Source organism: Nuphar pumila, chromosome 1, assembly GCF_984573655.1.
Source record: "Nuphar pumila chromosome 1, dmNupPumi1.hap1.1, whole genome shotgun sequence".
Taxonomy (NCBI): domain Eukaryota; kingdom Viridiplantae; phylum Streptophyta; class Magnoliopsida; order Nymphaeales; family Nymphaeaceae; genus Nuphar; species Nuphar pumila.
The window spans coordinates 14,332,586-14,355,380 of NC_143249.1; the positions used below are offsets into that span (position 1 = coordinate 14,332,586).

Here is a 22,795-nt window from a genome sequence, read left to right on the forward strand (position 1 = left end):
CACGCACAACAAATCATAACAAAAGAAATGATACTTGCAAATCTCATCATTAGTTTGCTCACCATAAGCAATGATCTCTTAGATTTCCATCTCAACATCTTCAAAATTCAAGGGTATCAACGCATAAGATAAAATTAATCACAAATGTCAGCAATAACCAAACCAGTGACCATGCACCAGCAATAATGATTATCTAAACTGACGATAAATACTAGCTACAACTACAAGAGATGCACATCCCTCACCTCACAAATGTTTGTAAAACTGCAATCAATACCATCCGCTACAACGGGTGCACATAACTCACCACAACTATGATTATAAAACTGCTAAAACAAAATCTCTTATCCAAAAAAAATTCACTCAAATAAGAGGAAAGAAAGGATAAACAAGATAGGTAACGATACTGTAATGAAAACAAACTGATGTCAATATGCAAGAAGATTTGAAAACAATATTCAAATCAAAACAATAAATTTTGCAATAATATGAGATTTAATCCATAAGTACCAATATGGTCACAAGCAAATAACAATAGTGCCATCACTAATAAAGATCTATACGAACATCTAATAAACAACAAGGGCCAAATAAGCAACTGAGTGATACTAACTCACTCAAAGAACCAGAGGTGAAACAACCGTCAGTCAGAGCCAACAAAAATAGGGTGCACACATAACTCACCTCAATAAACATCTTTGGTTACACAACACCGAGATGCACATAACTCACCTCGAAAAGGCCGAATAATAATAATAATAATAATAATAATAATAATAATAATAATAATAATGGATCTATCGAATAAAAAAGAGATGGACTAAGCCATAGTCAAAAGAAGGCATCACGAAAAACCTAAAAAAAAACACTTTAAAAAAGAGATTATAAACAAGAGTCGATATGTCAATACAAGATGCACACAAGTCACTAAAACCCAGAGTTACCGGAAGCGCCTAGGGTAAAGGGGAAGCGCGAAACGACGCGCTTCCGAAGCGTGAGGGGAAGCGTCCCCCTTTTTTGGGAAGCGCGCTTCCCTTTTATGGGAAGCGCGCTTCCCCCACGCTTCCCCCCACGCTTCCCCCTCGCTTCCCCGTTTTTTTCACTTTTTTCGCTTCCCCCTCGCTTTCGGTTCGCTTCCTAGGTCGCTTCCGGTTCGCTTCCTAGGTCGCTTCTGAGACGGTTCATAATTTTCTTCTAAGTGGTCCCACGCTTCCCCGCTTCCTACATTTTTGAAAGTGCCTCGCTTCCCGCTCCCGCTTCCCGTATTGCTTCCCGCTCCTGCTTCCTCAACTGGCAACTCTGCTAAAACCTCATGGGGCCACATATAAGACACACAATAATGTGCATAAAAAATTCAAAAAACATAAAGCCTTGTAAGAAATGCAATGAGATGGCAATTCAAGAGGGAAATAGCCAATAGTGAAATAATCACAATGCCACCAATGCAAGTACAATACTTAAAATATTACACAAATCCACATTCAAGGCCACTAAGGGCACAACCACAAGAGAGAACATAAGCCACCAAGGATGAGAAAACACACATTTAAAAAAATATTATTTCATTAAGCTCACAATAATGCACAAAGAATGCATAAAAAAACATTATAATATCCAAAGAACAATATGAACCTATAGATCTAATGCATGTGAAGAATCAAGGAGCCTTCGATCATAAGCAAAAGTCTACCCAAAACCAAAAGTGGACAAGTACAAAAGTGGTCACTATGAACACACCCACAAGTCCCACAAAGGGGATACACATAAAGAAGGCTCATAATAAATTAATATTTTATTGATCACTCAAATAATGCAATAAGCATTATTCTTAAACTCCCATGTGATGTGAAAACATGTGAGATAATGATTACTAATGAGCCATAAGACCAAGAAATAACACAATCACAAGGCACAAATGCCACTAAGGTCTCCAAAGAGAGTCCTCACAAAAAACCTTTTCAATAAATATTTTTATTAATGATTATGATGCACTAAGCATGTAAGGAACAAATCATTCAAGTGTTGCGAGTGCACTTATAATAAACACCTCCCAAGAGGCAAAAACACAAGCCACAAATGGGCACAAGAGAGCACACAATAACATAAATATTTGTGATTTTTTTTAAATGCACATTTAAAATACAAACATAAACCTTATAGAAGGGTTGAACAAGTTTTTAAGTCATGCTCACAAGATCACAACCATAAAAAATGAAAAGACATGAATTTGAAGTCATACATAAAGTCATATTTTGATATTTATAACCACGAAGTGCTCAAATAAAGCATCTAAGTGCCAAACACCTATGTCACATGGGTACGAGTATGAGTGCGGGTATGGGTACAAGTACGAGTACGGAGGGTATGACCTAGCAATTTCAAAAAATGTTGGTACATGTGTTAAAAATGTATATACATATGTATATATATACACATACGTATATATATATATATATACACATACATGTCTATATATATAAAATATGTAATTCCTTTGTATTACCCGATAAGGGTATTTTAGTCTTTTCATATAGTTGTTTCTAGAAATAACTATTTTATTTTTGCTCTAACTAAATGTAATCTTTTATTTTTCTTTTTCTTTTTGGAAGAACATTGGGGGTCCCACCATTGAGTCGTTGGAAGCCCCCAACGGTCATAAATATGACCGTTGGGGGCTCCCAACGACTCTATGTGGGAGCCCCCAATGGTCTCTCACTCTTCTCTTTTTGTATAAATAGGAGTATTCTCCCCTTGTATCATTTATGCCTTTCAAGGCTCAATCAAATAAATATTTCATTATTTTTCATGCTTGTGTAGGCTTTTTATTGTCCCTTGTGGACTTCTTACTTGTACGCCTTAGTACTTGTCCATTATTGGACTTTGTGAATGCTTGTGCATTCTTGAGTTATATTTTTGCATACTTCATTTCATGGTATCAGAGCTTGGTCTCTAGAAGAATAGCTCGTGTGTTGCATCATCACGGTGGTCACCTCGAAAAACATGCCACTCAAAGTTTGGAAAAGAAGTGAAGTTCCTTTCAAAATCATGATCGTTGTGTGTCTTGGATTCAAAGGAAGTATTTACCCGGTATGTATATCATATTTTTTAAGTGTTGCTTGTATTATTTATCTCATGCATTATACATGAGAAAACACTTATTTTCTTTATCATTATATATATATACAACAACAACAACAACAACAACTACGCCTTCATCCCAAAACAATTGGGGTCGGTATGCATTTGAAAATGTATTTGAAATATAGTAGCCTCTTGCTAAATATGTTAAAAATGAATAGGTTTTTAACTTAATTATTAAATCTTGTGCGTAAGCATATTTTCATAAAATATTTGTTTTAATTATGCATATTGTCATAAAAATTATATTTTACAAGAATATATGTTTTTCCTTTAAAATCTTAAATATTATGCTTATATGTCTTTCATATTGCTAATTCCCTTGTTGTATGTATTTGGTGTTATCACAATGATCATTGGTGATTCTAGGCATATGTTAAAACATGATTTTTAGGTATATTATATAAATTTTATGAGTTCTTTAAAATTTTAGAAACTTGTATAATGTATACCTTAAGTCATGTTTTCTTTAACTCTTTGGTAATATCGTGGATATTTTGCATATTGGCATGTTCAAGTCCCATATTTTATGTGATTTTAATGGTTGACTTTAAGATGTTTATCTCATTATGCAAAACTAATTATTTGAAAAACATTCTCGATTGATTATGCTTCAGAATGATCTTAGATATTTGTGTTCATCTCTATTTGACATTTATATAGAAAATAAATCTTGCATTAGATGCTTTGAATGCATTTTATAATGTTAACTCGTTTTCTCTAAAAATGTGTCATAGTCACACAAAATAGATTACATTATGAATGATGTTTGGTATATTAAATTTCATAGCTTCTATATAACCTATATGGCTATGAGTTATTAGATTATCTTATTGCTTTAAGTATTCATGGTTGGTGGTAATTATGATTACTTTTGGGATTGTAAAAGGTTCTTCTAAAAACTTTATATGTGTTATTTCCTTAATATTACATGTTTTGTTTGTCTCATAGTAGACTTTTGATTTAAAAGACTTCTTTTTAAGATAATATGTTCTTGTCTTCTCTTTAAAAATTATTAGATCCTTTATATGTAATGTGCCTTAGTGCATCTATTCCTTGATTGGTGAATTTATGACTTCAATTTGAAGAATTGATTATGTTAAGCATGATTCTTGTTTATTCAAGATTGTAAAAAGTTGTCATGAGATATATTGTTGTGCATATGATTGCACTTTTTCTAAGGTTGGTCATTTACCATTATTGGATTTTTTATTTGAAATTGTCTTTTCAATTCGGTTCCCTTTATGAACTCACCTATTTGGAAAATGATTTCCATGAGTATTTATTGCCTTATGGCATTAATTTTGTCCATCATAAAGTTTTATATGATACATCAATCTTCTTGGCCTTGTTATTGTTGAATTCTAGATGTTTGTTGTGGTGAGTTGTGTGCACCTCATTTTATGTCAGTTTAGGTTGTCAACTTGTAGTTTGACTTTAACTGACAGTTATGTGGTCTCTGATTGTGAGTGTGTTGAATCACTCATTTGTTAATGACCATTGTCTTTATTATGAATGCTTATAATTATGTGTATCTGTGATGAATATTTATTTTTTGAAACCATGGTGTTTCGAAATATGGTTAAAATTGATATTTTTATTGCATTAGTATGTTTCCATTGCAAGCCTTGGTGTCTTCTATTTTTTATGCCTCTTATCTAAGTGTCATTATATGTAGATAAGAGATGTTTGTTCACACCTTCGTGTGTGTTTTTAGCCAATTGTTGGTATTATACTCTTGATCTAGTTGCTGATACACTTGATCTTTAGTGTCATTATACGTAGATAAGAGTTGTTTATTCACACATTCGTGTGTGATTTTAGCCCTTTGTTGGCATTATGCTCTTGTTCTAGTCCTTGATACACTAGTTTTAAGTGTTATTATATGTAGACAAGAGGTGTTTATATACACCTTCGTATATGTCTTTGGCCCTTTATTGGCATTGTATTTATGCTCTTGTTCTAGTCGCTTATGCACCTGATTTGTTGGTTCTGGAGGTCTAATGAGGTGATTGCTTGTAGTGGATGAACTATTGTTGAGATTTGCAAAATACCATCTCTTGATATTTATGGGATTTTTTTAAATCTGTCATCTTCCGCAAATTGGTTTTGATTTGCATATATCATTCCCTTTGTCATGTGGGATTTTTTAATTCTTTGATGATTTTTTTAGAACCTTTACTAGTTTTTTTCTTTGTATGGAAAAATATTTATCGATAAAAGATCATGCATATCATTGGTAACACACACACACACACACACATATATATATATATATATTCATGTGGAAGACCCATAATGATTTTCTTTTGTGGTTCATATCGTCGACCCCAATTGTTTTGGGATGAAGGCGTAGTTGTTGTTGTTTGTTGTTGTTGTATATATATATATATATGTATATATATATATATATATATTTGGTCCTCTATACTTAAACTCACTCTAGGATGTGTGAGCGAATTATGTTTCTAATTAATTATTTTGTCCACATTGTGATATGCATAAATTTAATTAACTCATCTTTTATTGATAAAAATAGTGATCTTTTCATTATTGTTTCATGTGCATTAAACATGCTTTAACTGCATAATGCATATATGTGTGTATTAGCATGGTTCACATGATTGTATGCATTAGCTCTTTCTAAAGTTTTTGAGCACTTACTCTCTCAATAAAGATTAGCTTTTTTCATGCCTTTGTGCATTTGTGCTCCTTTGTGAGTATTTCATTGTGCCTTTGTGCACTTAGCCTCTTTGTGATTCTTGTGGGTTAATCAAGTCATCTTTGAACTTGATCTTATGGGTTAATCAAGTCATCTTTGAACTTGATCTTATTGAAGATTTTTTCACGTTGAAGTCATTTTTCAGACTTCATTTGTTTTCAAAGTTTGAAGACATTTTCATATGGTGCTTGATTGAAATGCTTAAGATATTTTTTATGCATACATTTATCTCTTAATGAATCATATGTCCTTTAAATAATCAAATATTCTTATAATCAATGTTATGAAAAATAAGTTGATTGTGATTTAATTTCATCTTTGAGGATACTCCTCTTGTCTTTCTTAGTATCTAGTGATTCGAAAAATTATTATAATTTTGATTAAATCATTCTATTCTTGCTTTAAAATATATTGTTGTTAAAATTTTGCAACTCTTGGGCTAAAATATTTTACTTGTGTACTTGAAGTCTTTTTTTTGTGTATTCTTTCTCTACAGGATCTTTAAGATGTGATACCTTCGATTCAACATGGAGATAGCCAATAAATGTGCTTGGGAATGATCACCAGTAAAGGTGTTTTTTAAGATTTATATTTGCAAATTTTTTCTAATATGCCATAAAGATGGAGATTTCCCTTGAAGACTTGGATTCCCTCTCGAGATTCTTGTTGTATTTTCAAACTTTCAGGATAACTTTCCCCGTCAAGTTTGAGGGGGAGTGTTAAAAATGTATATACATATTTATATATATACACATACGTGTATATATACATGTCTATATATATAAAATATGTAATTCCTTTGTATTACCCGATAGGGGTATTTTAGTCTTTTCACATAGTTGTTTCTAGAAACAATTATTTTATTTTTTCTCTAACTAAATGTAATTTTTTATTTTTATTTTTATTTTTATTTTTCTCTTTCTTTTAGAAAGAACATTGGGGTCCAACCGTAGAGTCATTGGAACCCCCTACAGTTATAAATATGACCGTTGGGGGCTCACAACGACTCTATGTGGGTGCCCCCAATGGTCTCTCACTCTTCTCTTTTTGTATAAATAAGGGTATTCTCCCCTTATATCATTTATGCCTTTCAAGGCTTAATTAAATAAATATTTTATTATTTTTCATGCTTGTGTAGCCTTTTTATTGTCCCTTGTTGGCTTCTTACTTGTATGCCTTAGTGCTTGTCCATTATTGGACTTTGTGAATGCTTGTGCATTCTTGAGTTATATTTTAGCATACTTCATTTCAACAGGGCGACGGCTATATATATTAAATATCATATAAATACAAAATAAATTCAAAATAAACTGAATATAATATAAATATATATGCTATATCTAAAATATATATTATATACTGAAAATATAAAGTTATAAACTGAAAATATAATTATAAATTTTATACCAACTTGTATGTACAAAGGGCAAAATTGTGTGTCCAGGTGTCGACGTGTGTCGACACAGGGACACGGGTGTCGACACAGGTACGAAGGAAAAAATGAAGTCTTCGTGTGACATAGCCAAAAACACATGCTCAAGAATACTAGATCATATAGGTACATATTAAATAAAAAGAGTCCGAAAAAACCTAAGTTTGAAACTAGATCTCATAGAAGCATACACTTGTATAAATATCAACAACAAACAACAACAACTACGCCTTCATCCCAAAACAATTGGGGTCAGCGATATGAACCAAAAAAGAAAATCATTTTGGGTCTTCCACATGAATCCTTTTCCTCCAATCATTTCTATCCAATGCCATGTCCTCGGTGAGGTACAAAGCATTCATATCCTTTCCGATCATCTCCATCCAAGTCTTCCTAGGCCTACCCCGACCTCTTTTAACTAATCTATTTTCCCATTTCTCCAACCTTCTAACTGGAGCATCATTAGGCCTTCGCCGAATATGTCCAAACCACCGTAAACGATTCTCTCGCATCTTATTTTCAATGGGTGCAACACCTACCTTCTTACGTATCTCCTCGTTCCGAATCTTATCTCTTATTGTATTTCCACACATCCATCTAAGCATCCGCATCTCAGCTACACTCATTTTTTGAATATGATGTCTCTTGGCAGCCCAACATTCCGTACCATATAGTAAAGCGGGTCTAATAGTCGTCCTATAAAACTTTCCCTTCAACCGCAATGGCATTCTACGATCGCACAACACTCCAGTTGCACTTTTCCATTTCATCCACCCAACCTTTATCCTATGATTTACATCTCCATCAATTTCTCCATACTTTTGAATGATGGATCCCAAATATTTGAAAAAATCATTCACCGGTATTTCTTGCTCACCAAGCTTCACTACACTCCCATCCCTACTTCGTTGCTTACTAAACCGACATTCCATATATTCAGTCTTACTCTTACTCAACTTAAAACCTCTAGCTTCCAATGTCTGTCTCCATAATTCTAACTTAGCATTAACCCCAGCTCTAGACTCATCAATCAAAACAATATCATCAGCAAACAACATACACCACGGTACATTTTCTTGAATTGATCTCGTAAGCTCATCCATCACTATCGCAAATAGGAAAGGGCTTAAAGCAGATCCTTGATATAACCCAACCGTTATCGGAAAATTGGTTGTCACCCCTCCACAAGTGCGGACATTGGTTACTACTCCTTCATACATATCTTTAATTATACTAATGTACTTGAGAGAAACACCTTTCTTCATCATTGTCCACCAGAGAACGTCCCTAGGTACTCTATCGTATGCCTTCTCTAAATCAATAAAAACCATATGCAAATCTTTATTTCTCTCTCTATATCTTTCAATAAGTTGTCTAAGAAGATGTATAGCTTCCATAGTTGATCTACCAGGCATAAAACCAAATTGATTCTCCGATATCGTGACAACCTTCCTCAACCTAGACTCAATCACCTTCTCCCAAAGTTTCATAGTATGACTCATGAGTTTTATACCACGATAGTTTGTGCAATCTTGTATATCACCCTTATTCTTATATAAAGGCACCAAAGTACTCTTCCTCCACTCATTAGGCATCTTATTTGTTCGCCAAATCAAGTTAAAAAGATTTGTCAACCATTCTAAACCTTTCTCTCCCAAGCATTTCCAAGCCTCGCTAGGTATACCATCTGGGCCAACTGCCCTTCTTGATTTCATTTTCTTCAAAGCCTCTGCAATTTCATTCTTTTGAATCTTGCGCATGAAGTCACGATTTATCTCATGAAAAGGAATGGAGAAGTCTCCAAGATCTTGAGCATGACTATCATTAAATAGCTTATCAAAATAATCTTTCCATCTCTCTTTAATCTCCTCATCTTTGACTAAAACCCTTTGCGTTTCATCTTTGATACATCTAACCATACCCAAATCCCTCGATTTCCTATCTCTCATCTTTGCAAGCCTATAAATATCCTTCTCGCCTTCTTTGGTATCCAACTTGTCATAAACCTCTTTATATACCTTAGCCCTCGCGTTTCGAACAACTTTTTTAGCTTCCTTCTTTGCTATCATATACTTCTCCAAATTCTCATTATCACGACTCTTACTTAGATTTCTATAACACTCTCTTTTAACCTTAATAGCTAATTTGACATCCTCGTTCCACCATGATGTATCCTTACCTAGTGGTGCACTGCCTTTAGACTCGCCCAATACCTCCTTACCCACTTTTCTCATGCCACCCGCTATCTTATTCCACATTGATTCTGAATCCTCCTCGAGACACCAATTAGCTTCCTTAACTACCTGCTCTACAAACATTCCTTGTTTAGCTCCTTTCAGTGACCACCACTTAATTCTAGGATCTATCCTATGTCTATCCCTTTTGCGGCATTGTCTAATTCTAAGATCTAAAATTAAGACTCTATGTTGTGTAGCTACACTTTCTCCCGCTATAACCTTACAATCGATGCAACAACCCCTATCTCTCTTTCTAAGTAGGAAAAAATCTATCTGACTCGTATTAACCGCACTTTTAAATGTTACTAGGTGAGACTCCCTCTTCCTAAACCAAGTGTTTGCTAAGATCATATCATAGGACAAACAAAAATCTAAAATCCTTTCTCCACTTTCATTTCTTTCTCCTATACCATAGCCTCCATGGATACTCTCAAATCCATCCCTACTAATGCCTACATGTCCATTAAGGTCACCGTCGATGAAAAACTTTTCTCCATAAGATATCCCTTGTACTACTCCATCTAAATCTTCCCAAAATTGATGCTTAATGGAATCATCTAAACCTACTTGAGGTGCATAAACACTAATAATATTAATAATATACGTACCTAATACTAATTTAATAAGTAAAATTCTATCACCCTTCCTACGGACCTCAACTACATTATCTATAAACTGACGACTCATAACAATCCCTACTTCATTCCTATTCCTATTTGTTCCTGTATACCAAATCTTATATCCCCAAGGTTCTATCACTTTAGCTTTCTCACCTACCCATTTGGTCTCTTGAAGACATAAAATATCAATCTTTCTCCTACACATAACATCTACTAACTCTACCAACTTACCCGTTAAAGACCCTATGTTCCAAGTGGCTAACCTAATTTTATGGTCTTGGACTAACTTCTTTACCCCCACCCGTCCAACAAAGTGAGGGAACCCTTGCCTATTTGACACCACACCCGGGCGCCGGTGTGATGCGTCGCTTCTGGGCGACGACCTAGCAACCCTTGCCCATTTATCACTGCCTCCGGGCTTAGAGAGTACAGCGTGTCGCTCAGTAGGGAACGCCCCAACGAAATTCTCATATTGGTTCATTTTCATAGGATATGACAAAGTTTTTATGCTGGCTGTCACAGGCCTACCGCAACCCTCCTCCTTTATCCGGGCTTGGGACCGGCAGTGTATAAATATCATTTCACAAAATCAAATAAATATTATAAACCTTATAAAACATTTAATAAAGATTTTTAAAAATAAATCCAACAGTAAATTTGAAAAAATCTAAAGGTTTAGCTTTAAAAAATAACAAATAAGTTTTCAAAGATAAGAAAAAAAATGAGTGTTTTCTCATACGTAATGCATGAGATAGACAACTCAAGTAAAAATAATCACATATATAAATACTTAAGATACATACCAGGTCAAGATCTCCCTTAATACAAGTTATACATCAATCATGATTCCTTCACGAAGCATGAACTCAGACCAAAGAGGCAAAATGCCAAGAAAATTTTCTTGACTCTAACACCACGTCATGAAATCAAGCAGAAAGCAAACCATAATCTGCATAAAACACAAGAACAAGTCCTACAAGGGACAATACAAATGTCGAAGGCAATACAAAATCACCTAAGTGCATAAAGTGACTACAAAGAGCCTAAATGTGCATAAGCACAAGTCCACGGAGGGACAATACACAAGCCAATCAATGGCAAATACATGAGATCATAAGAGGCATCAAAGAGCATACACAAAAGAACACACAAAATATAACAAATAATAATCTTTATTGAGATAGAATGCTTAGGATAGCATTAGTAACAAATGGGGGGTTTTACCCCTTTATATAGTCTACATGGGTCACCATATCCCAACGGCTATAAATATAGCCGTTGGGGAGATCCCAACGACTATATAGCCAATGACCAAAAAATCCTTGTGATAAATAACAAGGACACAAAAAGGGAAAAAATAAATAAAGATAGGTCTGCCCCTAATGAGCAGTACTTATTACATGTGTAAAATGATCAAAATGCCCCTACATGGGAAAAACCTATTACAATAATAAAACAGTTAAAAATATATATAATATATACATATACATTATACACTCATATATGACTATATATATGAATCAATACTTTTTAACAAAAATTGGAAGTCCTATGCATACCATTATCTTGTTATGATCAATACATGGTGAAGGCAGTTATTTATCTTTTTGTGTTAATTTGTGCTTTTCACTTCCTTTTTCTAATACGCAGGCTGCTAAATATTTCTTTCAGACTATACCCAGGCATGGCATGCCACCAGAGTCTATTACCTTAGATGTGCTTATTTAGTGCTTCATGATTATAGAAGTAGGCTAGGGAATGCCAAAGGAAAATGAAATACAAACCTTTTTTTCCCATTTATGTAATTTGTATTGTGGTCAAAAGTATTGACTTGACCTGATATGAGGGATAATTTTGTTGGAAATTTTGAAAACGGATGTTTTTTCTCTAGAAAACTCAGGGATTTTTCAAATCCAAATAAGACATATAGGTTAAATTATGTACCTTATATATATATCTATATATATATAGATCATGACACATATCCATATATATATATATATTACATATATATGTTTATGTGTCTATCTATCTATATATATATATAAATATATATTTCCTTTGTAATACCCACTAGGGGTATATCTGTCTTTTTTCTCATTCACACACCTATGTATTTTTTCCTTCCTTTTCTTTTTCTTTCTTTTCTTTTCTTATTGAAAGGCCCACCATATGGGATGTTGGAGCTTCCAACGTCCCATATGAAGCTCTTCCAATGGCTCCTTTTGTCTATAAATAAAGGGGCTTTTCCCCCTTGTAATCTAAGCTTCTTTGAAGCCATTTTTGAGTTAAATATATATTTTTTTCGCACTTAGTGTGTGTTTACCACTTTTGTGGTTTATTGTATTTTTGCCCATTAGTGGCAACTTTGTTATGTGTGTATGCTTTTGCGTGGCTCGTGGAGATATCACATCCTTTCCTTAGCACTTCATGTCATGGTATCAGAGCTTTGGTTGTGAAAGCTTCATTGGATTCCTTTTTGACAAGTAATATCTCTCCTCTCTTTTGCTCTCAACTTTTCTATTCTAAGGATGGCCGACAAGGATTCAAAAATTGATCTCTCATTTAAAATAAATGGGACTAATTATCGTATGTGGGTGGCCGCCATGGAAAATAATCTCAAAGGTAAAAAAACTTTGGGGGTTATGTGTGTGGAACCATTTCGGAACCACAATTAAAACTCACTAAATTTGAAGGCAACGAGAAGAGAGCCTTAAATGAAGAAGAAAAAGAAAAGGCCATTCTTGAATTTTCCTCAAAAATGGAAGATTGGGAAAGTGAGCATGCTAAAATATTAGCATGGTTCATGAATAATGTTGAGCTAAAAATTTGTGTCAATCTTGCCAAATTCAAGAAAGCCAATGAAGCTTGGGTTTTTATGAAAGGGATGTACACGCAACATGATCTTGCTAGACACTTCTTTTTGCAAGAAAAAGTTAGAGAAACAAAGCAAGATGATATGAGTATTAGGGACCTATTATAGTGCTCTATCCTCTTTATGGGATGAACTCATCCTTCTTGAACCTCAATGGGAAGTGCTATTGCCATGAGGCATGAGCAAATGAAAAAAGAAAGATTTTTCCAATTTATTCATGGGCTTCGTCCCGAATTTGAGCAACTAAGAGGATCCCTCCTCTATAGGGCTTCCACTCCCCTTAGTGATATTTTAGCCGACTTATGTCAAGAGGAGGCTCGTTTGGCCTTGAAAAGGATGGTGATGAAGTTCATGCCGTATCTAGACTCGGTAACAATGTTAGACCATATAAACCACCTCATTTTTGGAAAAATAATGGTGGAGGAAGAAAGATTATTTGTCATCATTGTGATGAATTGGGCCATATTCGACTGGATTGCCCCAAGCTCAATAAGAAAGTGGCTTCCGTTGGAGAGACTTCTCTAATCTCAAATAAAGATTCAAAGAAAGATAGAGACATTAAGGATTCCATTGCACATCTTACCGAAACTCTCCAACAATTCATAAGAATAAACTCCTCTACACCTTCCACTTCCGGTACCGCCATTTCCTCCATTCTAGGTATGACTTCCTGGATTCTTGACTCGAGTGCCTCTTTTCATATGACTCCAAATACATCACTTTTATCAAAACCAAGTCTTAATTCTTTTAAATCATATGTTTCCACGACCGACGAAACATCTTTAGATGTTGAAGAAATTGGAAACCTTGAAAAAGTTTATGGCCAAAATAAAGATTTTTTTGTTCCAAAAATAAGAATTATTTCAAAACTTAGTTTAAACCTTTTTTGCTGTCTCCCAAATCACCGATTTTGAATGTAGTGTCTCTTTTTCACCAACCCATTGCTATGTGCAAGATCTCTGATCCGGAAAGCGGATTGAGCAAGGCCATAGAAGAGGAGACCTATACTATATAGATTTTTTGTCGTTGCCATTCAAATCTTTTTGTAATCATGTTCAATCTAAAGATATTGAGACTTGGCACAAGAGGCTTGGACATCCTAGTATCTCCAAGTTGTATTTTTTGTAATACAAATACATTTACTTGCAATGATTGTATACTTGAAAAAATTCATTCGCTTCCGTATTCACATAGTAGTTTTATGTCAAAAAGACCTTTCGAACTTGTGCATTCCGATGTATGGGGACCAGCACCCGTTATGTCCAAGGGAGGTTATTCTTACTATGTTGTCTTTATTGATGACTTTACTAGATACACATGGGTGTATACTATTAAAAATAAATCCGATGTCTTCTCTAATTTTAAAGAATTTCATACTCTTATTCAAAACCAATTTCAAAATAACATAGCTATATTTAGATCCGATTTCGGAGGTGAATACATGTCAAAAGATTTTCAAGATTACCTCCTCCTCATCTCTTAATTTACTTGCTTATACTGACTCTGATTGGGAGGGCAGCCCCAATGATCGTATTTTCATAACAAGTTATAATATATTTCTTGGAGAGTCACTCATATCGTGGGGATGTAAGAAGCAACATAAAGTATCTCTTTCTTCTACAGCGGCAGAATATCGGGTGATGATTACAACCACCACTCAAATTATTTGGTTAAGAAGCTTGCTTAAAGACATGGGCATTTCATTCTCTACTCCTTGAAGCTGTGTTGCGACAACAAGAGTGTTATCTACATTGCCAGCAATCAAACCTTCTATGAACGAACAAAGCACATAGAGATGGACTGCCATTATGTTCGTGATGATTCTTACGGGGTACCATTCAACTTCCATATGTTCCCACTGAGTACCAGCTAGCGGACTTCTTCACCAAAGCTCTGCCATCGCCTCGATTTTACTTCCTCCTTAGCAAACTCTCGGTGATCTCACCGTGTGTTTGAGGGGGGTGTTAAATTATGTACCTTATATATATATAGATCATTGATTCATTACACACACACACACACACACATATATATATATATATATCCTTTGTAATACCCACTAGGGGTAAATCTGTCTTTTTGCTCATTCACGCACCTATGTATTTTTCCCTTTCTTTTTATTTTTCTTTTTTCTTCCTTTTCCTTTCTTTTCTTTTTTTTTCTTATTGAAAGGGCCCACTATATGGGACGTTTTCCAACGGTCATATTTATGACCGTTAGAAGGGCTCCAACGTCCCATATGGAGCCCTTCCAATGGCTCCTTTTGCCTATAAATAAAGGGGCTTTTCCCCCTTGTAATCTAAGCTTCTTTGAAGCCATTCTTGAGTGAAGTATATTTTTCTTCTCACTTTGTGTGTTTACCACTTTTGTGGTTTATTGTATTTTTGCCCATTAGTGGCTACTTTGTTATGTGTGTATGCTTTTGCGTGGCTCGTGGAGATATCACATCCCTTCCTTAGCACTTCATTTCAATATCAACATTTTGTGATAACAATGTGGCTCTTTTTTTTTTCAAAATTTTTCAACTTATTGTGATATTTTGTATAGATTATTTTTATTTTTGAGAAACCTCTAAAATGCCATAAAATAAAAGTTTCCTGTATTTGTTTTGTCGCTTTGTGATTTACGCACTTCTTCTTGCGGATATTTCTTGGCGGTTGTTCATCTTATGCTGTGTTGTTTGGAATAGAATAGAATTATATATCCGAGGAGCTCTGGTTTAGCAACTATTGAAGAGAAAATTCATCCTTATGATACAAGTATCCAGCTGTGCAGTTAAAAGCAGTAAGGAGGATATGGACACAGGCCACACCTGGGAACTCTCGTTTTTGAAGAGGGTTATATTTCTCATTTTTAATAAAAATATAAAATCCTAGAAAAGGACTGAAAATTTTAAAACTTTAAACAATTGTTTATTTTTTTAAAGGGAATCCAAAATACTAGTGTTTACGAAGGTCTAACAGCTAGTTTGACTAGCCATTAGGTCATTCCAATGGCTAATAAGGGCCATTGACTGGTCCAACAACTAGTTGGACCTGCCACAAATAAATAGAAAATAAAATGCAAAAAATACAATTAAAAGAAATACAAAAATAATCACATATACTTCTATCCTAATGGGTATACATTATCTCACAAAAAAGAAAATAATTACAAATGAAAGACCTATAATTTTATTTTAGTATACTTAGGTAAATACAATATACACACAACAATATCACATAAATAAGTTTAGTTAAAAGATATAAGCAAAATAAACACAAACAAACAAACATATGATACAAAAGTAAACACACACCTAGGGGTGAGAACACGGTCGGGTACAGAGTTACCAGTCGAGGAAGCGGGAAGCGATACGGGAAGCGAGGCACTTTCAAAAATTTAGGAAGCGTGGAAGCGTGGGACCACTTAGAAGAAAATTCCGAACCGTCTCGGAAGCGACCTAGGAAGCGAACCGGAAGCGAGGGGGAAGCGAAAAAATGAAAAAATGGGGAAGCGAGGGGGAAGCGTGGGGGAAGCGCGCTTCCCCTCATGCTTCGGAAGCGCGACGTTTCACGCTTTCGAAGCGCGCTTCGGGGAAGCGCACTTCCCCTTTTGCCTAGGCGCTTCCGGTAACTCTGGTCGGGTACCTGACGGGTTTTTGGGTACCCGGCCTACCACAGGTGGAGCTCTGGCCATAATGTGAGAAGGGAGCCCGATAAAACTCGAGCGAAGCTGGACATGATAAATTATCATGTTGGGCTTGGACATAAGGTTTAACATTACAAGTATAAAAGTTTGGGGTTCATTGCTTGGTGCAATGGTGAAGTGCTCGGACTGCAAGAGATCACAAGTTCAAGTCCTGGTATGGCCACTTCTTGCAAAAGGCATAATCATAGGACTGCCGCCAATCCACCCTCCTTGACACCCTGGAATATGGAACCAAAGGAAAAGAACCTGCAAATGTAATATTTTCATTTTAATCACCCCGACCTAATTGCATGCTGAACACCTAGGTGGTGGCTGGAATTGGGCCAACATCTATGTTGTTAGGTGCACTTTTCACTGCATACATGTGAATCCTATGCACTATATCTCACAAAATGTGAGAATATACTATCCTTTCTCTGTTCTAGGAAGTGTTGTGACCACTATATAACTCGAAAAATCCTCTTTGAGCTGATTGGTCATTAGTTTTGCTTCTATCATGATATTTAATGCAGTCATATGCCTAAGAATCATGATGAGCAAAAGTACATCCTCAAAGAAAAAATTGTTTATACACAAAACTTCATAATTTGCTTCAACTTATTAATTATCATGAGAGCTATTGTTGTCATCATCATCTGTGTTAAGTATTATTAAGAAAGAAAATTCAATTTGAGAAATACAAGAGGAATGTTCATTTTTTTAATTTTGAACTGCGATAAGTGAAAGTTAAATATGTTCATTTAGTTTCTTCATTTACTTTCAGATGAACTAAGTTAAACTTCATAATTTCTGTTAATGAGTATGATTTTAAAAGATAAAGTTTCTGTGGGAGTGGCAGAATGTGGAGCATAGTTAGGTATGAAAAATAAGTTTCTTTGTAGACCAGTTAAAATATAATTTAAATTTTGTGCTAATTGTGAATTAAAATGTGATTTTTTTGTGTGTTTTAGATGCATAGTTCTAAAATGCCTAAGACATTAATCTCTTCTTGCCTTAGAATGTGGAGGGAGATTAGGCTCTTGGCTGAATCTGTACCTGTTATTGCCTCTATGTCTGATGTGGCTGCAAGCGGAGGATACTATATGGCAATGGCGGCAGGAGTTATTGTTGCTGAGAATCTTACCTTGACAGGCTCAATTGGAGTAGTTACAGGTAAAGCTTGTAACTTCTCTTTCTATATCTCAAAACAAAGCATCTGCAGTGATTTGAAAAGTGTGCTAGTAATCATGTCTAATATTTATGTCTTAGTTAGCTAGCCCAATCATCCTTAAACTTGTTCTATATTCCACAACAAGATATCATTTATAAAGTTCCAAAAGCGTACTAGATAGAAGCCATATCTAACATGCCATATCTTTTAACTCTTGTCATGCATGACTATCCAATAACGCACATTTATTATCCGTGTTCCAGGTCATATTTTCTGAATGTGATTAATTTTGGTTGGTAACGTGAGAAGGTATTTATGGATAAACATAGCTTGTTTTCCTCGTTGAACCTGCTTGTAGGTGAAGTAAATTTGTTGAATCACCAAAAAGTAAAGAAAAGAAATAGCAATTTACTCACTCTTTCATATAAAAGAATAGTGAAGTGGCAAGCTAAATTTTTTTCTTGTACCTGGGAATTTCTTTCATCATTACAGGGCATTCTAGCCTGAATATTCTGTGTGATGGATGCTATGTATTCTTTGATTCCATGAAAAAAATTAAAATGGTGGAGGTGTCCCAGCAACATGATTGGACAGTATCACATATCCAGTGTTGGAAACTATAGTTCCTTAATATTGAAATTCAATGGGCACCGTTTGACACAGACTTAAGGAAATCTAGCGGGGAAAGAAAAGGGCACATCCATCATAAAGCAGAGAATAATGCTGAACAAGTAAAAATGAACTCAGCAATAATAAGTATGACACTAACAGAAGTGAGGGCTGTGGCAGCAGCAGTTAAGGCTGACGTTAGCAGTGAATGAAGAAATCGGGATCTAATTCCATGTAGATGATAGTCCTTCTTATTGGCCATTTAAAAGGAGGGCTCAACTTATTTGCTATTGGTTTCCTTGCAGTGGACCAAGAATCTCTGCCTTAGGTGGCCTCTATCCTCCTACATCTGTAATTGATTGCATCCCTGCCCCAATGGAAGACTCCATCAATGAACTTCTGATTGAAGGGGAATGGGATGGATTCCTTAGTGGCTGTACCTTTCTTCAAAAACAAGTCCCTCTTTTTGCCTCTTTATCCTTTCTCTGTCATTCTCCCTAGAGCTTTTCGAGAATGAATCCTTTATCTGCTTCATCTATTTGTGAATTTGCCTTAGTGGAAAAAATGCTATCCAATCCTATCCAACAAGAAGAGACTAACCAAGGCCACCCTATGCCATGGAACTGAGAAAATTTTTGGGTTAAGTCAATGTTAATTTTTGCTGTGCCCTGCTGATCTTTTACTGGAAAGTTTATAGTAGAGATCCTTAGCAAATCTTATCCATTAGGATTTACCTTTTTGCGTATAACCATGAGCCACCTAATCTTTGTATGGATGCTCATGTAGTTTTCCTTGTTGCAGGAAAATTGAATCTGGGCAACCTATATGAAAGGATTGGCTTCAACAAGGAAATTATATCAAGAGGAAGATTTGCTGAGCTGAATGTTGAACAAAGGCCTTTCAGGTGAGACTACCCTGTTTATTTGTAATATTTCATCTTTTTAATTTGTTTGAACTGTCACTAAACACGCTTGATGCTTTGATCTTATCTATCCTTCAATTTAACATTCCTTTTGTTCTTCAACCTATTAGAATTTAATTTAGGGTGTTTTTGAATTTATTGCAGAACTAGGAAATTGGAGAACCATGGGAGGAGCCATGGTTCTGCAGGGATGTGGTGGAATGTGGTTTCCCACTTTTGTAATTGAAATTGCTAACTGTATTAGTGAAAAAAAAAAATCACCAGTCACAATTTACAGAAATTGATGCTTGAAGCTTCTGTCCCGCTATTTATCCAAGTAATGGAACCTGAACAGTGAAACAAAATCATATTTTTATTTGCCCCTGTATTATGCAAGACAAAAGTTGTTTCAGAGTGCTGGAAAAGATGCAGATTTCCTTGATCTCTCATTTCAGACAGAACCTAAAATTTGCTAGATGGAAACAATTAAAAATGCCAGTATTAGCCACCTTGTAACACCAGAAATTCATAAGCAATGGAACAGATGCTTTGGACATAATATGCATAGTACCCTGGAAATTGGAAAACTCTGGAGTTTGAAGAACATCAAAATCACTTTGTTCATAAGTATAAAATCACCATACAACATCATCATGGTTCCTAGATGATGAAGTTGTATGATGATTTTACACTTATGGATGTCCTTCAAACTCCAGAATTTCCAAATTTCCAGAGCACTATGCATATTATTTCCAAAGAAGTTTTTCCATTGTTTATGAATTTCTGGTGTTAGAAGGTGGCTAATACTGGATTTCTAAATTGTTGCCTTCTAGCAAATTTTGGGTTCTGTCTGAAATGAGTCATGAAAGGAATACAAACAGTGGCACTGGTCGTCAAGGGTTTTCTTACATTTATCGAATTTGAAGGAATAGAATTGTCCACTGCAATTATTCTTCAATATGTTTTCGTTTCAGCGAGCAGGATAATGTAATGCATAACTGTTGTATAAAAATAGTGATGTTTACATGCAGATTTTTTCATACCTTATTTAATTGTTCAAGTTTGTGTATCTAAAAGAATGTATGAAGACCAACTGCTCATCTGGTCTTTTCTTTTTCCTTGTGCATGATTAGGTGTTGTATGCTTGCAGGCCAGATGAGGCTGAGCTCTTTGCTAGATCTGCACAGAGAGCATACCAGTTATTTAGAGACAAAGCAGCTTTCTCTCGATCCATGAGTGTATGTTGGAAATTTTCTTTATGATTTTGGAGATACTGGATGCTTTATTCAATTATCCTTAAAAATTACAAGTCATATCTGTAGGTAGATCAAATGGAGGAAGTTGCTCAAGGAAGAGTTTGGACTGGTAGAGATGCTGCTTCTCGAGGTTTAGTTGATGCCGTTGGTGGGATTTCCCGAGCTGTTGCCATTGCAAAAGTGAAAGCCAATATACCGCCTGATAGAGAGGTATGCTTCCTTATTCTATTTCTTTATGCAATAATAGTGTTACACAATGTCGTCAGAATTAAATCGAATCAGCCTGAATCAGCTAACTCAACTCGAATCGGATCTAAATTGATTCACTTCAGGGTCAAATCAGGTCAATTTTTTTTTATCTTTTTGTATTTTCAAATTCTCTCTGACTTTTTGAATTAAAAAAATTAAATTGAGCAATTCATCCTGATTCGGTTCTTGAATCGACTGGTTCTCAATTTTTTGAAAATCCATTCAGGTTTGGAACTGAGACAACATTGGTATCACAAATATCATACAAAGGGCATGATCCACATGAATGTGAGGATCCATGAATAATTTGAATCTGCATTATGATGGTGCTCTAGCTCCGAAGGACCTGCATTCACAGGAGATTGCGCCTCCTTTTTTTTATCATATAATTAACTTGACCATGCTTCCTTTGCTAGTCAATCCTGAGACCAACATGGTTGCTCTGCCTAGAGAAACAAAAAGAAAAAAAAAGGATTTACAGCTCCATAAATTGTTACCTTTCTTTTTTTCTTTTTGCAAATGAAGTTAAACGTATGTATCATCTTATGTGATCATTGTTTATGTTCAAATCTAGGTTAAACTAGTTGAGGTATCAAAAATCTCAACTTCTTTGCCTGAGATCCTTAGTAGCATTGGAGCTGCTCTTGTAGGAGTAGACAGGTCTGTGAAGGAACTGTGGCAGGACTTGTCATCGTATGAAGGAGTTCAAGCTCGAATGGATGGGATCATAATTGAAGGATTAGAAGGAGTCCCCTATGGGAGCTCCATCTTTGGACTGATAAAGGATTACTTGAACTCTTTCTACGAATAGCTAGTCCTTTCAAGTAGCAATACAATTGCAGCAGAAAATTGTTTCTATTATGGTGTAATACATGTTACACATTGTATTCCCTGGTGTAAATTTTGTAAAAGTACCAACACATCAAACAAGCTAAATGCTGATTCAATTTTACAATTGGAGTTCTAGGCAATGCCCTCTTTGCTTTCTGAATTTAATCTCAGGAATCAAAATACACGGTGCTTTATTTCCATCCTCTTGCTTGTTTTTTGTGGTATTACTAGGCAATTCTTTTTTTATAGCTCTAAGTCTATGATTGGGAGCCTTGTGTTGGGACGGAAACAAGGTTTCCATGTGTTGCCAAAACAAGGAGTTGGGATTCATGGTATTTCCAATTCCACAAGATGTCTGGGACCTCATTGTGGATTTCAAGTGGTTTTGACATTTCCATGAATTGATGTTGGCTCCCAAACAACTTTCATGTCACGACGTTTCCATGTATTGATTTTGAAAATTCAATTTTTATGTGTTTGTCTGCTAGAAAAAAACAACAATTTTTCCAATTTCATGCAAGTCCACCCCTAAAAAGGATTGTGCACAGCATTCGTATCAAACCAAAAAATTTTAAAAAAAAAGTGAAAAAGATGGGATCAAATAGATGAAAAAGATAAAAATGATGCCTTACAAATGTGTATCAATTTCAAGAGTTGCATAATTTTCTGAAAACTGAAAAAGAAAAAGAGATAAAATGCTGCTTCCATTAAAAAGGATTTTCAATAAAAAATATATTCCCTAAAAAAACGTTTTTTCTAACAAATGCATGGGAAAAAAAATGAAACAGAAGAAGATGACCTCGAATCCCTTTCACTCACTCTCCAACAACTTCTGCTTCTCCTTCCACCACTGCATCATCAGCAGCCCTATCAATCAATCCCCCCAATACCATTCTTGTAGGCCCAAATAGATGAAAGAGGACATGGTCATTTGCAAGCCAAGAAGAAGAAGAGGAAGAAGAGGAAGAGGAAGAGAGGAGAAAGAAGAAGAACCGATCAATTAAGGAGGAAGAGAGGAGAAAGAAGAACCTGGGTGCCAAAATCACCCAAGATGCGTCGGTGTGGCATTGAAGCTGCTTCCGCTC

At 35.2% G+C, this 22,795-nt stretch overlaps 1 protein-coding gene across 1 annotated transcript in view; it reads left to right on the plus strand.

Annotated features, from left to right (window-relative positions):
• Window positions 1-21,850, plus strand: part of SPPA (signal peptide peptidase) — a 35,222-nt gene extending 13,372 nt beyond the window's left edge. The window contains exons 9-13 of the mRNA XM_090016905.1: window positions 17,712-17,866; window positions 19,275-19,377; window positions 20,525-20,612; window positions 20,697-20,840; window positions 21,454-21,850. Coding sequence (XP_089873031.1) covers window positions 17,712-17,866; window positions 19,275-19,377; window positions 20,525-20,612; window positions 20,697-20,840; window positions 21,454-21,690 — 727 coding nt within the window. The 3' untranslated portion in view covers window positions 21,691-21,850. The remainder of the gene's footprint in view (window positions 1-17,711; window positions 17,867-19,274; window positions 19,378-20,524; window positions 20,613-20,696; window positions 20,841-21,453) is intronic.
• Window positions 21,851-22,795: the final 945 nt, after the last annotated feature.